This window comes from Ranitomeya variabilis, chromosome 2 (assembly GCF_051348905.1).
Source record: "Ranitomeya variabilis isolate aRanVar5 chromosome 2, aRanVar5.hap1, whole genome shotgun sequence".
NCBI lineage: Eukaryota > Metazoa > Chordata > Amphibia > Anura > Dendrobatidae > Ranitomeya > Ranitomeya variabilis.
In genome coordinates, this window is record NC_135233.1 from 627,791,296 (window position 1) to 627,810,875 (window position 19,580).

General features: G+C 43.3%; 1 protein-coding gene across 14 annotated transcripts in view; it reads right to left on the minus strand.

The window, feature by feature from the left end:
- Positions 1 to 19,580, minus strand: part of ARID1B (AT-rich interaction domain 1B) — a 1,358,614-nt gene that overhangs the window by 238,936 nt on the left and 1,100,098 nt on the right. For all 14 annotated transcript variants that reach the window (XR_013221738.1, XM_077289055.1, XM_077289047.1 and 11 more), the window contains one exon: positions 176 to 329. Coding sequence is in view for 13 of the 14 variants with exons in the window: in XM_077289055.1 (XP_077145170.1) it covers positions 176 to 329 (154 nt within the window). In the remaining variant the exon portion in view is untranslated. The remainder of the gene's footprint in view (positions 1 to 175; positions 330 to 19,580) is intronic.

Below are 19,580 nucleotides of genomic sequence, written 5' to 3' on the forward strand. Positions count from 1 at the left end.
AATATCATAATTTGTGCCTGTAACAGATTTTTTAACTGTTTACATAACAAAAAAAATCTAAATAAAATGAACTTTTTGTAGACATTTTTGTTTTATCACTCAGCATGTAGACTATACAAGGGAACAAATTACTGAGAGACAAATGATCTCAGTTGCGACTATAAAATATACTTACCTTCTATCGTAGCTTCCAGGCACATAAGGAAATTGCTGCCGCTGATTCATTCCCATATTGGACATCACTCCAGATGGAGTCTGGTTGTATATTTCCGGCATACCACTGTTAGGCATTTGGCCAGCGGGCAAGAAAGGCTCATTGCTTCCTGGCACTAAAATAATAAAATAAGAAAGTGCAAATTAAACAATTTTTTATTTACCTTGAAACCGAAATATCAATTGTCCATAAAGTTTTTTTAATGGCCAGGCCATAACCATGTCAGCTGGAATTATACTAGGCCCTGGCAAAGAGTTAAAGTATTACAAAAGATTGACTGTAAAAAAATCTAAAAAGTACATAGCTGCAAAGAGAAAAAAGCGTGCAGATTCTCGCAATCTGCAAATACTCAGGTACCTTGAATAAGAAAAGCCTCTTTTACCGATTTATTTCAATATTACGGTATTTATATTAGCAAAAATTACAACATTTTAAAGAAAGGAATAATGGTGTAATATGAATAGTAAAATTATATTCATGAGACAATATTCTACCGATTGAAGGCTGTAACCACACATGCAGTTTTTGGTGCATTTTTTTGAGCCAAAGCCAAGAGTAGTTTCAAAAGGAATGGAAATGTAATGAGGACATATCCTTCAACTTTCTACAAAATTTATTTCAGGCTTTGGCTTAAATATCACAAAGTGAAGGTGAAGAAAAAAAACACATTTAATGATTAACAGGATAGGAAGAAGTATAGGGTTTGTACAATAAAGCTAATCACAAAAGAGGTTAGGCTAGGTGCGCACTTTGCGGATTTGCTTGTGTAAAATTCTGCACGGTTTCTGCCTCTCTTGGCAGAAAATGCAGTTGAAAATCCGTGCGGTTTTTATGCGGATTTGATGCAGATTTTCACGCGTTTTTGTAAATCCATAGAGCTAAACAAAGATATATTATAAAAAAAAAAAAAAAAGAATTGTGATGTAATTTCCTTGTTCAACCTCTTCAGCCAGACACCTTCATTAATGTTAACCCCTAGCCAAATTAGTTCTCATGCTTTGCACTGACGAGGGCCAACAGCCCTAAACACGTGTCTGCGAATTGAGATACTGATTTGGCTTATATCCTAAGTCATATTGCATGACTCGTTAAATGGTTGAATGTTCTCAGCTACCCCCGGTAGCTGAGACCCCGGAGAAATGCCATCTCTGGGGGCGCTATACACTTTTTTCACAGCGCCGTTAAAAAACGGCGCTGTGGTTTAAGTACCATTAATTGCCGCCATGAAAAGGCATATCGGCGATTGTTTAGGGGTTAAATAAAGACACATACACAAACACCAGCCTATGTAGGAGCATTAACATAATTAACCTACATATGCTGTAACAAAAAAGCAACTGTCAGGGTATGTTCCCATGGTCAGTAAACGCTGCAGGTTGGATGCTGCATACATCCGCAGCATCCAACTAGCAGATTCCAGAAGTTACAGTATAGTGGATGGAATTTCAAGAAATCCAATCTCCACTTTTCGTGCATGGACACCTCTGGTATCCCTGCGGAGATGGACATGCTGCGCGTCTTTCCAGACCGCTGCATGTCTATTTATCTTGCAGAGATGCTCAGTCTCCGCAAGATAATTATCACCAGTCAAATGTATTGGGCATGGTGATTCCGCGCGGTTCAATGAACACACGCAGAATCACCTGCATTCAAAAGCCGGCAGCACTTTGGATGGAGCATCCAAAGCGCTGCCAGTTACTGACCGTGGGAACATACTCTTAGAAATCTGCATGAAAAGTAATATCTATATATTTTTTCAAAAATTAAAAAAAATTGCGTGGGCTCCCACATAATTTTAATAACCAGCAGAGGGAAAGCCGACAGCTGAAGGCAGATATTAATATTCTAGGAAGGAGCCAACAGCCATAAAGGTTCCCAGGCTAGTAATATCAGCTCACAGGCTAGTTTACTGGCTAGTTTACAGGGGAACCCCAGAAAAAAATTGACATGAAGTCCCCCTATAAAATCGAACCAGCAAAGGGCTAGGCAGACAGTTGCAGGCTGATATTAATAGCCTGGGAAGGGGCCATGGATATTGGTACCCCCTCAGGCTAAAAACTTCAGCTCTCAGCCATCCTAGAAATGGTGCATCTTATAGATGTGCCAATTCTGGCACTTAACTTCACTCTTCTAACTTGCCCTGTAGCGGTAGCAAGTGAGGCTCATATTTGTGGGGTTGATGTCACCTTTGTATTGACCGGTGACATCAAGCCCACGACTTAGTATTGGAGAAACATCTATTAGACACCTATCCATTACTATTCCTATAGTTACATGGTATATAAAGACACAGACAGAATAAAGTCCTTTATTTGAAATAATCACAGACTCCTTTATTGAATATTAATTTACCATACTTACTGAACGCCTAATCCCCGACGCCCTCGTCTCCTGCAAACAATCAAAAAATAATAAGCCAACATATAGTACTCCCTTTCTGACGTAGTCCATTACCGAGTGTCCCACGACGATCTCACGTGTAGAACAGTCACATCAGGAACTGTGACCACTCTACCTGTCCTCCGGCGATACACTGCGGGATCGATTATCTCCTGTCAGTGTATCACTGAGAGTTCACTGGAGTTAATCAGCTCTGGTGCTGTCACTTACAGCACTGCTGCGTGAGAATTTTGTCAGTATTGTTATAATTGGTAAATGTTTTTGTGATAATCATTTGTTTGCATGTGGATGTTAAATAGAGCGCACCATATTGTACAGAATAAAAAACAACATGATTTAATTTTTTCAAACAATAATAACAATATTGAATGGACTAACCAATTTTCTAACAGACCATTTGTGTGTCTTCAATATAGTCCACAATTTCAGGACATCAAAAACATTATTAACAAGTACATTCCCCTTTTATACGAAGATCCAGTCCTAGCCAAGATTTTACAAGGTGGATGTAATATTGTTGCATGAAGGGCACCCTCATTAGGCAACATTCTTTCACCTAGTATGTTTATATCTACTGATAAGAAAATGGGTACCTGGCTTGATTGCAAAGGCAATTACAAATGTGGCACTACTAATTGTTCCACATGCAAACAAATGATTATCACAAAAACATTTGCCAATTATAACAATACTTTAACTTTTAATATTCAACAATATATCAATTGTAACACTTGATATGTTGTGTATAAGATAGATTGTGTTATGTGCCGCAAATCTTATGTGGGATGCACTACCCGTAAATTAAAAACTCGTATCTCTGAGCATTTATACGATATTCATAATATCAGTAATAATACCCGCAGCATTTCTTCTTTGTCCAAACATTTTATTGAACATCATGCACGTAATATTAGTTCTTTGAAAATTACAGGTATAGAAAAAAATCAGAAAACCTTCTCGCGGCGGTGTCATCGGCAGGACTCTGCTTACCAGAGAGGCTTACTGGATATTCAATCTTGGAACCAGGTTTCCAGACGGCCTCAACAAAAGAAACAAAATCATGTTTCATTATTGATTTATTTTAATATTTTGTCATTTCTTAATTAATTTCTTTGTTTATGCATTACGGTTTTTCCCTTTTCTTATTTGTTTTTGTAATTTTTTTTTTTTCTCTGTTATATACTCTTTTCATGAATAGGACCTTCGATCATGTGATTTTGTTCTTTAATTTGATTGGTCTTAGGTTCCTTTATATATTTTCTTTGTATTCTGGGTAGTTAAGCTTTGATAAAGACCGCGGTATGGTCGAAACGCGTTGCTTTACCCACTGGGGCTCTGGTGATGTATTAGGAGCACTTTTTGTATAATTTCTTTTGCAATTTGCATTTTAACTAAAAAAAATTTTTTCCAATAAACTGTTTATATTTTATTGAGCTGGAACATTGCATTTTTTCTATCTTCCAAAGTCTTGTCAGGATCTGGTTCCGTGCTCTCTACAAAAACGGTGAGCTGGCTTTGTTTTTTCTTTCACGTTGTTTAAAAAGATCCCTTAGTCTGTTTCAGTAGGCTCCACAATCATGGGAAAGACTGCTGACTTGACAGATGTCCAGAAAGCAGTCATTGACACACTCCACAAGGAGGGTAAGCCACAATAGGTCATTGCTAAAGAAGCTGTCTGTTCTCAGAGTGCTGTATCCCAGCATATAAAGTTGAGTGGAAGGAAAAAGTGTGATAGAAGTAGGTGCACAAGCAACTGGGATAACGGCAGCCTTGAGAGGATTGTTAAGAAAAGGCCATTCAAAAATTTTGGGGAGATTCACAAGGAGTGGACTGCTACTGGAGTCATTGCTTCAAGAGCCACCACACACAGTCGTATCCAGAACATGGGCCACAAGGGTCGCATTCCTTGTAGCCACTCATGACCAATAGACAATGCCAGAAGCGTCTTTCCTGAGCAAGGAGAAAAAGAACTGGACTGTTGCTCAGTGGTCCAAGGTGTTGTTTTCAGATGAAAGAAATTTTGCATTTCATTTGGAAATCAAGGTCGCAGAGGCTGGAGGAAGAGTGGAGAGGCACACAATCCAAGCCTCTTGAGGTCTAGTGTGAATTTTCCACAATCAGTGATTGTTTGGGGAGACTGTTGTGAATTCTGCTCTTGGGCTCCCTCCGGTGGTTATAAGAGGTAGTGCTGCTGTCTCTGGATCGCAGCATTTATCAGGTGTGTCCACTTTTTGTAATTCTGACTGGGCTATTTAGTCTTGCTTGACCCTTTAGTCAGTGCCAGTTGTCCATTGTTCTTGGAGGATTCACATCCCTGCCTGGTCTCTTCTGCTTTGCTGTTCATTTCAACAAAGATAAGTTCTGGCCTTGATTTTTTGCTGTCCACATGCTGTGGGCCTTATTGTTCAGTTCTTTTCCATGTTTTTGTCTAGTCCAGCTTGGTCTGTATAAGGATTTGTTTAGCCAAGCTGGTACCTCTGGAGATGCAGATATACCCTCCATATCTTTAGTTAGATGTGGAGATTTTGTATATTCTGTGGTGGATATTTTCTGGTGTTTTAATGCTGACCGCATAGTACTCTGTCCTATCCTTTCTATCTAGCTAGAAGTGGCCTCCTTTGCTAAATTCTGATTTCAGTCTGCGTATGTTTTTTCCCTCTCCTCTCACAGTCAATATTTGTGGGGGGCTGTCTATCCTTTGGGGATTTTCTCTGAGGCAAGATAGTTTTCCTGTTTCTATCTCTAGGGGTAATTAGTCCTCCGGCTGTGTCGAGATGTCTAGGGAGAGAAAGGTACATTCCACGGCTACTTCTAGTTGCGGTGTTAAGTTCAGGGTCTGCTGTCATGATCTCTGCAGGCAGAGATCATAGCAAGCCTATAGAGGGACAAGCTCTCGGAAGATGGAACTATACTGACCATGAACTAAGCCTGCCGCGCAACTAGAAATAGCCAGGTAGCATTTCCTATTTATCGCTAGATGCCCAGCTCTGGCCTAAGACCTAAATAGCTAGCAGAGGGAAATATAAGACCTGGCTCACCTCTAGAGAAATATTCCCAAGAAGACAGTAGCCCCCCACATATAATGACGGTGAGTTCAGATGAAACAACAAACGCAGCAGGAAAATAGTCTTAGCAAATTTGAGGTCCGCTTACTAGATAGCAGAAGACAGATAGTATACTTTCATGGTCAGCAGAAAAACACTAACAAAACACCATCCAGAGATTACCTTAAACTCTGGCATTAACTCATAACGCCAGAGTAGCAATCCCTGATCAACGAGAGCTTTCCAGACACAGTAACAAAACTTCAGCTGTGAACTGGAACAAATAGGCAAAACAAAACATGGACAAAAGTCCAACTTATCTAGTAGCTGTCTAGAAGCAGGAACAAGCACTGAGAGGCATCAGATAACATTGTTGACCGGCAAGAAACCACCAGAGAAATGAGCTTAAATAGCGACACCCACTACTGATGGAATCAGGTGAAACAGGAAAGAGGATGACAAGTCCAATTCCACAAGCGGCCACCGGGGGAGCCCAGAATCCAAATTCACAACAGTACCCCCCCCTCAAGGAGGGGGCACCGAACCCTCACCAGATCCACCAGGGCGACCAGGATGAGCCCTATGGAAGGCACGAACAAGATCAGAAGCATGAACATCAGATGCATTGACCCAAGAATTATCCTCCTGGCCGTAACCCTTCCAGTTGACCAGATACTGGAGTTTCCGTCTGGAAACACGAGAGTCCAAAATTTTCTCCACAACGTACTCCAACTCACCCTCAACCAACACCGGAGCAGGAGGCTCAACTGAAGGCACAACAGGTACCTCATACCTGCGCAATAACGACCGATGAAAAACGTTATGAATGGAAAAGGACGCAGGGAGGTCCAAACGGAAAGAAACAGGATTAAGAATCTCCAATATTCTATAAGGGCCGATGAACCGAGGTTTAAACTTAGGAGAAGAGACCCTCATAGGGACAAAACGAGAAGACAACCACACTAAATCTCCAACACAAAGCCGAGAACCAACACGACGATGACGGTTGGCAAAACGCTGAGTCTTCTCCTGGGACAACTTCAAATTGTCCATAACCTGCCCCCAGATGTGATGCAATCTCTCCACCACCGCATCCACTCCAGGACAATCCGAGGATTCCACCTGACCGGAGGAAAATCGAGGGTGAAACCCCGAATTACAGAAAAACGGGGACACCAAGGTGGAAGAACTGGCCCGATTATTGAGGGCGAACTCTGCCAATGGCAAAAAAGCAACCCAATCATCCTGGTCAGCAGAGACAAAACACCTCAGATATGTCTCAAGGGTCTGATTAGTCCGCTCGGTCTGGCCATTAGTCTGAGGGTGAAAAGCAGATGAAAAAGACAAATCTATGCCCATCCTAGCACAGAATGCCCGCCAAAATCTAGACACAAATTGGGTACCTCTGTCAGAAACAATATTCTCAGGAATACCGTGCAATCGGACAACATTCTGAAAAAACAGAGGAACCAACTCAGAAGAAGAAGGCAACTTGGGCAGAGGAACCAAATGGACCATTTTAGAGAAACGGTCACAGACCACCCAGATGACAGACATCTTCTGGGAAACAGGCAGATCTGAAATAAAATCCATCGAGATGTGTGTCCAAGGCCTCTTAGGAATAGACAAAGGCAACAGCAGTCCGCTAGCCCGAGAACTACAAGACTTGGCCCGAGCACAAACGTCACATGACTGCACAAAGACTCGCACATCTCGAGACAGAGAAGGCCACCAGAAGGATCTTGCCACCAAATCCCTGGTACCAAAAATTCCGGGATGACCTGCCAATGCAGAAGAATGTACCTCAGAGATGACTCTGCTGGTCCAATCATCCGGAACAAACAGTCTATCAGGCGGACAACGATCCGGTCTATCCGCCTGAAACTCTTGCAAGGACCGCCGCAGATCAGGAGAAACGGCCGACAAAATTACTCCCTCCCTAAGGATACCTGTGGGTTCAGAATTACCAGGAGAGTCCGGGTCAAAACTCCTAGAAAGGGCATCTGCCTTAACATTCTTAGAACCCGGTAGGTATGACACCACAAAATTAAAGCGAGAAAAAAATAAAGACCAGCGCGCCTGTCTAGGATTCAGGCGTCTGGCAGTCTCAAGATAAATCAAATTTTTGTGGTCAGTCAATACCACCACCTGATGCCTAGCCCCCTCGAGCCAATGGCGCCACTCCTCAAACGCCCACTTCATGGCCAAAAGCTCCCGATTCCCAACATCATAATTCCGCTCTGCGGGCGAAAATTTGCGAGAAAAGAAGGCACAAGGCCTAATGACGGAGCAGTCGGAACCTTTCTGCGACAACACTGCCCCAGCTCCGATCTCCGAAGCGTCAACCTCAACCTGAAAAGGCAGTTTCACATCAGGCTGACGCAACACAGGGGCAGAGGCAAAACGGCGCTTAAGCTCCTGAAAGGCCTCTACAGCCTGAGGGGACCAATTAGCAACATCAGCGCCTTGTCTGGTCAAATCAGTCAGTGGTTTAACGACATCCGAAAAACCAGCAATAAATCGGCGGTAAAAGTTGGCAAAGCCCAAAAATCTCTGAAGACCCTTAAGAGAGGAGGGCTGAGTCCAGTCACAAATAGCTTGCACCTTGACGGGATCCATCTCAATGGAAGAGGGAGAAAAAATATACCCCAAAAAGGAAATTTTCTGGACCCCAAAAACGCACTTAGACCCCTTCACACATAAAGAATTAGACCGCAGAACCTGAAAAACTCTCCTGACCTGCTGAACATGAGAGTCCCAGTCATCAGAAAAAATCAGAATATCATCCAGATATATTATCATAAATTTATCCAGAAAATTGCGGAAAATATCATGCATAAAAGACTGGAAAACTGAAGGGGCATTAGAAAGACCAAAAGGCATGACCAAATACTCAAAGTGGCCCTCGGGCGTATTAAATGCGGTCTTCCACTCATCCCCCTGCCTGATCCGCACCAAATTATACGCCCCACGAAGATCAATTTTGGAGAACCACTTAGCACCCTCTATACGAGCAAACAAATCAGTAAGCAATGGCAATGGGTATTGATACTTAACAGTGATCTTATTCAGAAGCCGATAATCAATACATGGTCTCAAAGAGCCGTCTTTTTTTGAGACAAAGAAAAACCCAGCTCCCAAGGGAGAAGAAGATGGACGAATATGTCCCTTTTCCAAAGACTCCTTTATATATTCCCGCATAGCAGCATGTTCCGGCACAGACAAATTAAACAAACGACCCTTTGGATATTTACAACCCGGTATCAAATCTATGGCACAATCGCACTCACGGTGCGGAGGTAACGACCCAAGCTTGGGTTCGTCAAAGACGTCTTGATAATCAGAGAGGAACTCAGGGACTTCAGAGGGAATGGACGACGAAATAGAAACCAAAGGTACGTCCCCATGGATACCCTTACATCCCCAGCTCAACACAGACATTGCTCTCCAGTCCAAGACTGGGTTGTGAGACTGCAACCATGGCAATCCCAGTACCAAATCGTCATGTAAATTATACAGCACCAGGAAACGAATAATCTCCTGGTGATCCGGATTGATACGCATGGTTACTTGTGTCCAGTATTGTGGTTTATTATTAGCCAATGGGGTGGAGTCAATCCCCTTCAGAGGAATAAGAGTCTCCAAAGGCTCTAAATCAAAACCACAACGATTGGCAAAGGACCAATCCATAAGACTCAGAGCGGCGCCAGAGTCAACATAGGCGTCCGTGGCAATGGATGACAAAGAGCAAATCAGGGTTACAGACAAAATAAACTTAGACTGAATGGTGCCAATGGAAACAGACTTATCAAGCTTCTTTGTACGCCTAGAGCATGCCGATATAACATGAGTAGAATCCCCACAATAGAAACACAATCCATTCTTCCGTCTAAAATTCTGTCGCTCGCTCCTGGACAGAATTCTATCACACTGCATACTTTCTGGCGTCTCTTCCATAGACACCGCCAGATGGTGCACCGGTTTGCGCTCCCGCAGACGCCTATCAATCTGAATAGCCATTGTCATGGACTCATTCAGACCTGCAGGCAAAGGGAACCCCACCATAACATCCTTAACGGCATCAGAGAGACCTTCTCTGAAAGTTGCCGCCAAGGCGCACTCATTCCACTGAGTAAGCACAGACCATTTACGGAATTTTTGGCAGAAAACTTCAGCTTCGTCTTGCCCCTGAGATAGTGCCATCAAAGTTTTTTCTGCCTGAAGTTCCAAATGAGGTTCCTCATAAAGCAAGCCCAAGGCCAGAAAAAACGCATCCACATCGCGTAACGCAGGATCCCCTGCTGGCAATGAGAAGGCCCAATCTTGAGGGTCACCCCTGAGCAAGGAAATCACAATCCTAACCTGCTGAGCAGGGTCTCCAGCTGAACGAGACTTCAGGGACAAATAAAGCTTACAATTATTTCGGAAATTCTGGAAGCTAGCTCTATTCCCTGTGAAGAACTCCGGCAAAGGAATTCTCGGCTCAGATACCGGAGCATGTACCACAAAATCTTGTAAATTTTGTACTTTCGTGATGAGATTATTCAACCCCGCAGTTACACTCTGGAGATCCATTATTGTCAGGTGCACACAGAGCATACAGAGATTAGGAGGAGAGAGAGAAAAAAGACTGCAGTAAGGCAGACTGGAGGAAAAAAAAAAAAAAAAAAAAAAATTCCAGCAGACTTCTTATAACTCTCCTTTCTCAACCTGGGTCTTTAACACTTTACTGGCCGGTCAAACTGTCATGATCTCTGCAGGCAGAGATCATAGCAAGCCTATAGAGGGACAAGCTCTCGGAAGATGGAACTATACTGACCATGAACTAAGCCTGCCGCGCAACTAGAAATAGCCAGGTAGCATTTCCTATTTATCGCTAGATGCCCAGCTCTGGCCTAAGACCTAAATAGCTAGCAGAGGGAAATATAAGACCTGGCTCACCTCTAGAGAAATATTCCCAAGAAGACAGTAGCCCCCCACATATAATGACGGTGAGTTCAGATGAAACAACAAACGCAGCAGGAAAATAGTCTTAGCAAATTTGAGGTCCGCTTACTAGATAGCAGAAGACAGATAGTATACTTTCATGGTCAGCAGAAAAACACTAACAAAACACCATCCAGAGATTACCTTAAACTCTGGCATTAACTCATAACGCCAGAGTAGCAATCCCTGATCAACGAGAGCTTTCCAGACACAGTAACAAAACTTCAGCTGTGAACTGGAACAAATAGGCAAAACAAAACATGGACAAAAGTCCAACTTATCTAGTAGCTGTCTAGAAGCAGGAACAAGCACTGAGAGGCATCAGATAACATTGTTGACCGGCAAGAAACCACCAGAGAAATGAGCTTAAATAGCGACACCCACTACTGATGGAATCAGGTGAAACAGGAAAGAGGATGACAAGTCCAATTCCACAAGCGGCCACCGGGGGAGCCCAGAATCCAAATTCACAACAGTCTGCGGTCAGTACAGGTACCACCTTCTCCAGAGTACGTCCCATGCTGCTCTTAGGCCACCAGATCATAACAGGAGACATGTCATCTGCTGGTGTAGGTCCACTGTGTTTTATCAAGACCAAAGTCTGCACAGCTGTCTACTAGGAAATTTTAGAGCACTTTATGCTTCCCTCTGCCAACAAGCTCTTAAGAGATGGAAATTTCATTCTACAGTAGGACTTGGCACCTGACCTGTCATGGAGCCCTACTCCATGCAGGGCCGGTTTTAGGCAAAGTGGGGCCCTAGGCAAAGTTTAAAATGGGGCCCCAAATGCTAACATATTGCACATCATACAGAAGCATTTCGGTTGTATTTACATGCGCTGATCTCAGGCCGCTAAACGAGTGTGATCTACAATACTGAAGTCGTTGGACGCTTGTTTCCCGGCCTCTTTCCACCGTCTGAGAAAGAATGAAGGGGACGGAACGATCACTAATACATCACTAACAGATCACCATACAGTATCATGTTATCAGCAGCACATCTACAGTTTACACCGGCGATATGCTGCTGAGAACAAGGATTTTTATTCTGGCATAAACAATCCAATCACCCAATGAATATGCAGCATTTTGCTTGTTTAGTATAATACACCCCATAGTCCTCCATATATTATAATGTGCACCACAGTCCTCCATATTGTAAAATGCACACCCCATAGTCCTCCATATAATATAATGTGCCCCATAGTACTCCATATAGTATAATATACTCCTCATAGTCCTCCATATAGTATTATACACTTCCCATAGTCCTCCATATAGCATAATATACTCCTCATAGTCCTCCATATAGTATTATACACTTCCCATAGTCCTCCATATAGCATAATACACTCCTCATAGTCCTCCATATAGTATTATACACTTCCCATAGTCCTCCATATAGTATAATACACTCATCATAGTCCTCCACATATTAAAATATACTCCTCAGTCCTCCATATAGCATAATACACTCCTCACAGTGCTCCATATAGTATAATGCACCGCCATAGTCATCCATGTAGTACAATTCACTTCCCATAGTATAATGCACCCTATAGTTCTTCATATAGTATAATGTATTCCCCATAGTCCTCAATACAGTATAATTCAGCCCACATATAGTATAATGCAGCCACCACCCCACAGAGTATAATGCAGCCACCCCACAGAGTATAATGCAGCAACCCCAGAGTATAATGTAACCTCCCCATAGAATATAATGAAGCCCCCCCCATATAGTATAATGTAGCCCCCTCATAGAGTATGATGCAATCACCCATCAAGGAATATAAATATAATACAGCCCCCCATAGAATATAATATAGCCCCGAACAAGATATAATACAGCACACCTCCCCATAGAATATAATGTAGCCCCATCAAAGGGTATGATGCAATCATCCCTCATAAAATCTGATAAAGCCCCCCCACAGAATATAATGCAGCCCCCCATAGTATATAACACAGCCTCCTCCATAGAATATAATGTATAATGTACCCCCGAAATATATAACACAGCCACATAGTATATAACACAGCCTCCCCATAGAATATAATATACCCCCATAGTATATAGCACAGCCCACATAGTAGTATATAGCACAGCCCATATAGTAGTATATAGCACAGCCACTTAGTATATAGCACAGCCCACGCAGTAGTATATAGCACAGCCCACAGTAGTATACAGCACTGCCCACAGTAGTATACAGCACTGCCCACAATAGTATACAGCACTGCCCACAGTAGTATACAGCACTGCCCACAGTAGTATACAGCACTGCCCACAGGAGTATACAGCACAGCCCACATGAGTATACAGCACTGCCCACAGTAGTATACAGCACTGCCCACACAGTAATATACAGCACCGCCCACACAGTATACAGCACTGCCCACAGTATTATACAGCACTGCCCACAGTAGTATACAGCACTGCCCACAGTAGTATACAGCACTGCCCACAGTAGTATACAGCACTGCCCATACAGTAGTATACAGCACTGCCCACAGTAGTATACAGCACTGCGCAGACAGTAGTATACAGCACTGCCCAGACAGTAGTATACAGCACAGCCCACAGGAGTATACAGAACTGCCCACAGTAGTATACAGCACTGCCCACAGTAGTATACAGCACAGCCCACAGGAGTATACAGCACAGCCCACAGTAATATACAGCACAGCCCACAGTAGTATACAGCACTGCCCACAGTAGTATACAGCACAGCCCACAGGAGTATACAGCACATCCCACAGGAGTATACAGCACAGCCCACAGGAGTAAACAGCACTGCCTACAGTAGTATACAGCAGAGCCCACAGTAGTATACTGGCTGCACTCAATTTTACTGTGCTAAAGCAAGGAAATGTGCAATACATGAAATGTGAATAGCATAATGGCTTGGGAAATTTATGAAAAAACACATGAGATTCTTAGCACAAGATTTGGCCAAAAGTTGTGAGCCCATCCACCAAACGTCAAGGTAATCTCAAAACGGATGGGTACCTGAGCTAACTGCCTAGTGTGAACACTTACCTATGGCTAATAACATGGTAAAGCCTGCTTTTATAGGAAGCTCAGAACCAACTGTGTCTGGATGTAATTAAAATCACAGCATGGTGAAGGGCGAGGCGTTCAAGCCAGAAAAAATAGTACATAGTAAATATAAGAAAACTGACTGAACAGCCATCTAGTCTGAACTGGTGCATAACCAAAAAGTCTTACATAGCAAATAAATAATGGCTGCACTCAATTTTACTGTGCTAAAGCAAGGAAATGTGCAATACATGAAATGTGAATAGCATAATGGCTTGGGAAATTTATGAAAAAACACTTTGCGATTCTTAGCACAAGATTTGGCCAAAAGTTGTGAGCCCATCCACAAAACGTCAAGGTAATCTCAAAACGGATGGGTACCTGAGCTAACTGCCTAGTGTGAACACTTACCTATGGCTAATAACATGGTAAAGCCTGCTTTTATAGGAAGCTCATGTGTTTTTTCATAAATTTCCCAAGCCATTATGCTATTCACATTTCATGTATTGCACATTTCCTTGCTTTAGCACAGTAAAATTGAGTGCAGCCATTATTTATTTGCTATGTAAGACTTTTTGGTTATGCACCAGTTCAGACTAGATGGCTGTTCAGTCAGTTTTCTTATATTTACTATGTACTATTTTTTCTGGCTTGAACGCCCCGCCCTTCACCATGCTGTGATTTTAATTACATCCAGACACAGTTGGTTCTGAGCTTCCTATAAAAGCAGGCTTTACCATGTTATTAGCCATAGGTAAGTGTTCACACTAGGCAGTTAGCTCAGGTACCCATCCGTTTTGAGATTACCTTGACGTTTGGTGGATGGGCTCACAACTTTTGGCCAAATCTTGTGCTAAGAATCTCATGTGTTTTTTCATAAATTTCCCAAGCCATTATGCTATTCACATTTCATGTATTGCACATTTCCTTGCTTTAGCACAGTAAAATTGAGTGCAGCCATTATTTATTTGCTATGTAAGACTTTTTGGTTATGCACCAGTTCAGACTAGATGGCTGTTCAGTCAGTTTTCTTATATCCACAGTAGCATACAGCACTGCCCACAGTGGTATACAGCACTGCCCACAGTAGTATACAGCACTTCCCACAGTAGTATACAACACAGCCCACAGTAGTATACAGCACAGCCCAGAGTAGTATACAGCAATGGCCACAGTAGTATACAGCAGAGCCCACAGTAGTATACAGCACTGCCCACGGTAGTATACAGCACTGCCCACAGTAGTATACAGCACAGCCCACAGTAGTATACAGCACAGCCCACAGTAGTATACAACACTGCCCACAGTAGTATACAGCACAGCCCACAGTAGTATACAGCACAGCCCACAGTGGTATACAGCACTGCCCACATCCCCCCTTCCCTCCCCACCTCTCTCCTCCACAGTCCAGTAAAAAAAACAAAAAAAACCCATGCTCCTCACCTCTCCCCGAGCCCGCGCTGTTCCCTGTTCCTGTGTCGGCAGCTGCCGCCGCACTGCCTGGCACACAGTGAGTACGCGATGATGCGCACCCGCTGTGTCAGAGGCAGAGCGGGGAATGATGGGAGAGGGAGCATCAGGTGACGCTCTCTCCTCCATCATTGCTTTGAACTGTACCAGCAGATGCCGGTATAGTTCAATGCGGTGGGGGAGTCGGCGCTGGTGGCAGGCGGGCCCCCCTGCCTCACAGGGGCCCCATAGCGGCTGCGTGACTTGCCGCTAGCTGGGGGCCCCTGGAGGAGAGGGGGCCCCAGGCAGCTGCCTGGTCTGCCTGCCCCTAACGCCGGCCCTGACTCCATGGTGTCACTAATTTGTCATGTACCCGCTCTCAGCACGTGACTTGGGTTATGCCTGCAAGGGTTAATCAATCTCCCCTATCTCAGTCCAGCATTGAACCTCTGCCCTATGCTGTAATGGGAGCATAAATCACACTCCGACCCAGGCCACACACCCGCTCATACACGCTGCCACCACTCACTGAAACACGGGCGATGAGTCCCGGAAATATTAATGCTAACAATGTCTACCACTCATAAGGCTCACACACCTTAGCCTATGGATTCTTTTAGAACAGTCAAGGTTCAACTTGTTAAAGTTTTATACTTTAAAACAAATAGGTTCAGTGCTTACAGTAAGAAAAGGTATAAAAATATGATAATAAAAAGACATACAACCTATACAAAACAGTATAAAATAACAGGCGAAAAACGTACAGAAATCATCTAACTGGTAGTTTGCTTTCTGTTCCCTGAGGGGGATGAATGGAGTTGGTGGAACACATCAGCGTCGGCTGCCCTCACATGTGAACACATGTCTCTGTATACAGGTCTAATTTATGACTTTGGTTTGGATTTCAGGTTTCTAGAACAGCCCCTCAGGTTAATATCATAATTGCTAGGTATTTGATTGGACCACGGCTGCTCCCCCCAATGAATATATTATTTTCTCTTGAGATCCTTTGTCTAACAGCTGTCAAAGAGATACTATCAGGCCGTAATTAACGTCTCTTTTCCAAGAACTAGGAGGTGTCAAATGTTACCTTTCTTCTTGGCTTACAGCAGGACTCCCTGGTGAGATTGGGGACAGAAGTCTACTTGTCCCAGGAAAATACATATTAACACCTGGGTGCGACATGCAGCTTTTCAAGACAGATGTTACATTATTGCCAGTGACACAATAAATCTATACATAGTCCACTGCACACACACACACACACATTATATATATATATATATATATATATATATATATATATATATATATATATATATATATATATATGTTGTGAAATTGGATTTTGGGCTCCCCCGGTGGCCACTGGTGGAATTGAACTTGTGTGCATCATCCCCTCTGTTCACCTGTTCCCATCAGGATGTGGGAGTCGCTATTTAACCTTGCTCCTCTGTCACTTCCATGCCGGTCAACATTGTAATCAGAAGCCTTTCTGTGCATGTTCCTGCTACCAGACAACTTCCAGCTAAGTCGGACTTTTGTCCTTGTTTGTTTTTTGCATTTTGTTCCAGTTCACAGCTGCAGTTTCGTTTCTGTGTCTGGAAAGCTCTTGTGATCTGAAATTGCCACTCTGATGTTATGAGTTAATACTAGAGTCTTAAAGTAATTTCAGGATGGTGTATTGATAGGGTTTTCAGCTGACCATGAAAGTACCCTTTCTGTCTTCCTGCTATCTAGTAAGCGGACCTCGATTTTGCTAAACCTATTTTCATACTTCGTTTGTCATTTTCATCTTAAATCACCGCCAATATATGTGGGGGCCTCTGTCTGCCTTTCGGGGAAATTTCTCTAGAGGTGAGCCAGGACTATATTTTCCTCTGCCAGGATTAGTTAGTCCTCCGGCTGGCGCTGGGCGTCTAGGGATAAAACGCAGGCTACGCTACCCGGCTACTGTTAGTTGTGCGGCAGGTTTAGTTCATGGTCAGTTTAAGTTTCCATCCTTCCAAGAGCTAGTTCCTATGTATGCTGGGCTATGTTCTCTTGCCATTGAGAACCATAACAGTTTGACCGGCCCACAAAGGGTTAAATTAATTGGCAGAGAAAGGAGAGAAAAAAGAAGTCTGCTGAAAAATTTTTTTTTTTTTTCCTTCAGTTCTGAGTGTGCTTTCAATTGAATCACTTGCAAGTCTGCCTATATTGCAGCCTTCCTCTCTCTCTCTCCTTCTAATCCTGGAATGGCTCTGTGTTCACCTGTTTAAAATGGATATTCAGAGTTTAGCTGCAGGTTTGAATAATCTCACCACGAAAGTTCAAAATTTACAAGATTTTGTTGTTCATGTTCCTATATCTGAACCTAGAATTCCTTTGCCTGAATTTTTCTCGGGGAATAGATCTTGCTTTCAAAATTTCAAAAATAATTGCAAGTTGTTTTTGTCCCTGAAATCTCGCTCTGCTGGAGATCCTGCTCAGCAGGTCAGGATTGTGATTTCCTTGCTCCGGGGCGACCCTCAAGATTGGGCTTTTGCATTGGCTCCAGGGGATCCTGCGTTGCTCAATGTGGATGCGTTTTTTCTGGCCTTGGGGTTGCTTTATGAGGAACCTCATTTAGAGCTTCAGGCGGAAAAAGCCTTGATGTCCCTATCTCAGGGGCAAGATGAAGTTGAAATATACTGCCAAAAATTCCGTAAATGGTCTGTGCTTACTCAGTGGAATGAGTGCGCCCTGGCGGCGAATTTCAGAGAGGGTCTCTCTGATGCCGTTAAGGATGTTATGGTGGGGTTCCCTGTGCCTGCGGGTCTGAATGAGTCCATGACAATGGCTATCCAGATCGATAGACGTCTGCGGGAGCGCAAACCTGTGCACCATTTGGCGGTGTCTACTGAGAAGACGCCAGAGAATATGCAATGTGATAGAATTCTGTCCAGAAGCGAACGGCAGAATTTTAGACGAAAAAATGGGTTGTGCTTTTATTGTGGTGATTCAACTCATGTTATATCAGCATGCTCTAAGCGTACTAAGAAGCTTGATAAGTCAGTTTCAATTGGCACTTTTCAGTCTAAGTTTATTCTATCTGTGACCCTGATTTGTTCTTTATCATCTATTACCGCGGATGCCTATGTCGACTCTGGCGCCGCTTTGAGTCTTATGGATTGGTCCTTTGCCAAACGCTGTGGGTATGATTTAGAGCCTCTTGAAACTCCTATACCTCTGAAGGGGATTGACTCCACCCCATTGGCTAGTAATAAACCACAATACTGGACACAAGTAACTATGCGAATTAATCCGGATCATCAGGAGATTATTCGCTTTCTTGTGCTGTATAATCTACATGATGTGTTGGTGCTTGGATTGCCATGGCTGCAATCTCATAACCCAGTCCTCGACTGGAACGCTATGTCTGTGTTAAGCTGGGGATGTAAGGGGATGCATGGGGACGTACCTTTGGTTTCCATTTCGTCATCTATTCCCTCTGAGATTCCTGAATTCTTGTCTGACTATCGTGACGTTTTTGAAGAACCTAAGCTTGGTTCATTACCTCCGCACCGGGAGTGCGATTGTGCCATAGATTTGATTCCGGGTAGTAAATACCCTAAGGGTCGTTTATTTAATCTGTCTGTGCCTGAACATGCTGCTATGCGAGAATATATAAAGGAGTCCTTGGAAAAGGGACATATTCGTCCTTCGTCATCTCCCTTAGGAGCCGGTTTTTTCTTTGTGTCTAAGAAAGATGGCTCTTTGAGGCCGTGTATTGATTATCGGCTTTTGAATAAAATCACGGTTAAATATCAATATCCGTTGCCACTGCTGACTGATTTGTTTGCTCGCATAAAGGGGGCCAAGTGGTTCTCTAAGATAGATCTCCGTGGGGCGTATAATTTGGTGCGAATTAAGCAGGGGGATGAGTGGAAAACCGCATTTAATACGCCCGAGGGCCACTTTGAGTATTTGGTGATGCCTTTTGGCCTTTCAAATGCCCCTTCAGTCTTTCAGTCCTTTATGCATGACATTTTCCGTGATTATTTGGATAAATTTATGATCGTGTATCTGGATGATATTCTGATTTTTTCGGATGACTGGGACTCTCATGTCCAGCAGGTCAGGAGGGTTTTTCAGGTTTTGCGGTCTAATTCCTTGTGTGTGAAGGGTTCTAAGTGCGTTTTTGGGGTTCAAAAGATTTCCTTCTTGGGATACATTTTTTCCCCCTCTTCCATCGAGATGGATCCTGTCAAGGTTCGGGCTATTTGTGATTGGACGCAACCCTCTTCTCTTAAGAGTCTTCAGAAATTTTTGGGCTTTGCTTACTTTTATCGTCGATTTATTGCTGGTTTTTCTGATGTTGTTAAACCATTGACTGATTTGACTAAGAAGGGTGCTGATGTTGCTGATTGGTCCCCTGCTGCTGTGGAGGCCTTTCGGGAGCTTAAGCGCCGCTTTTCTTCCGC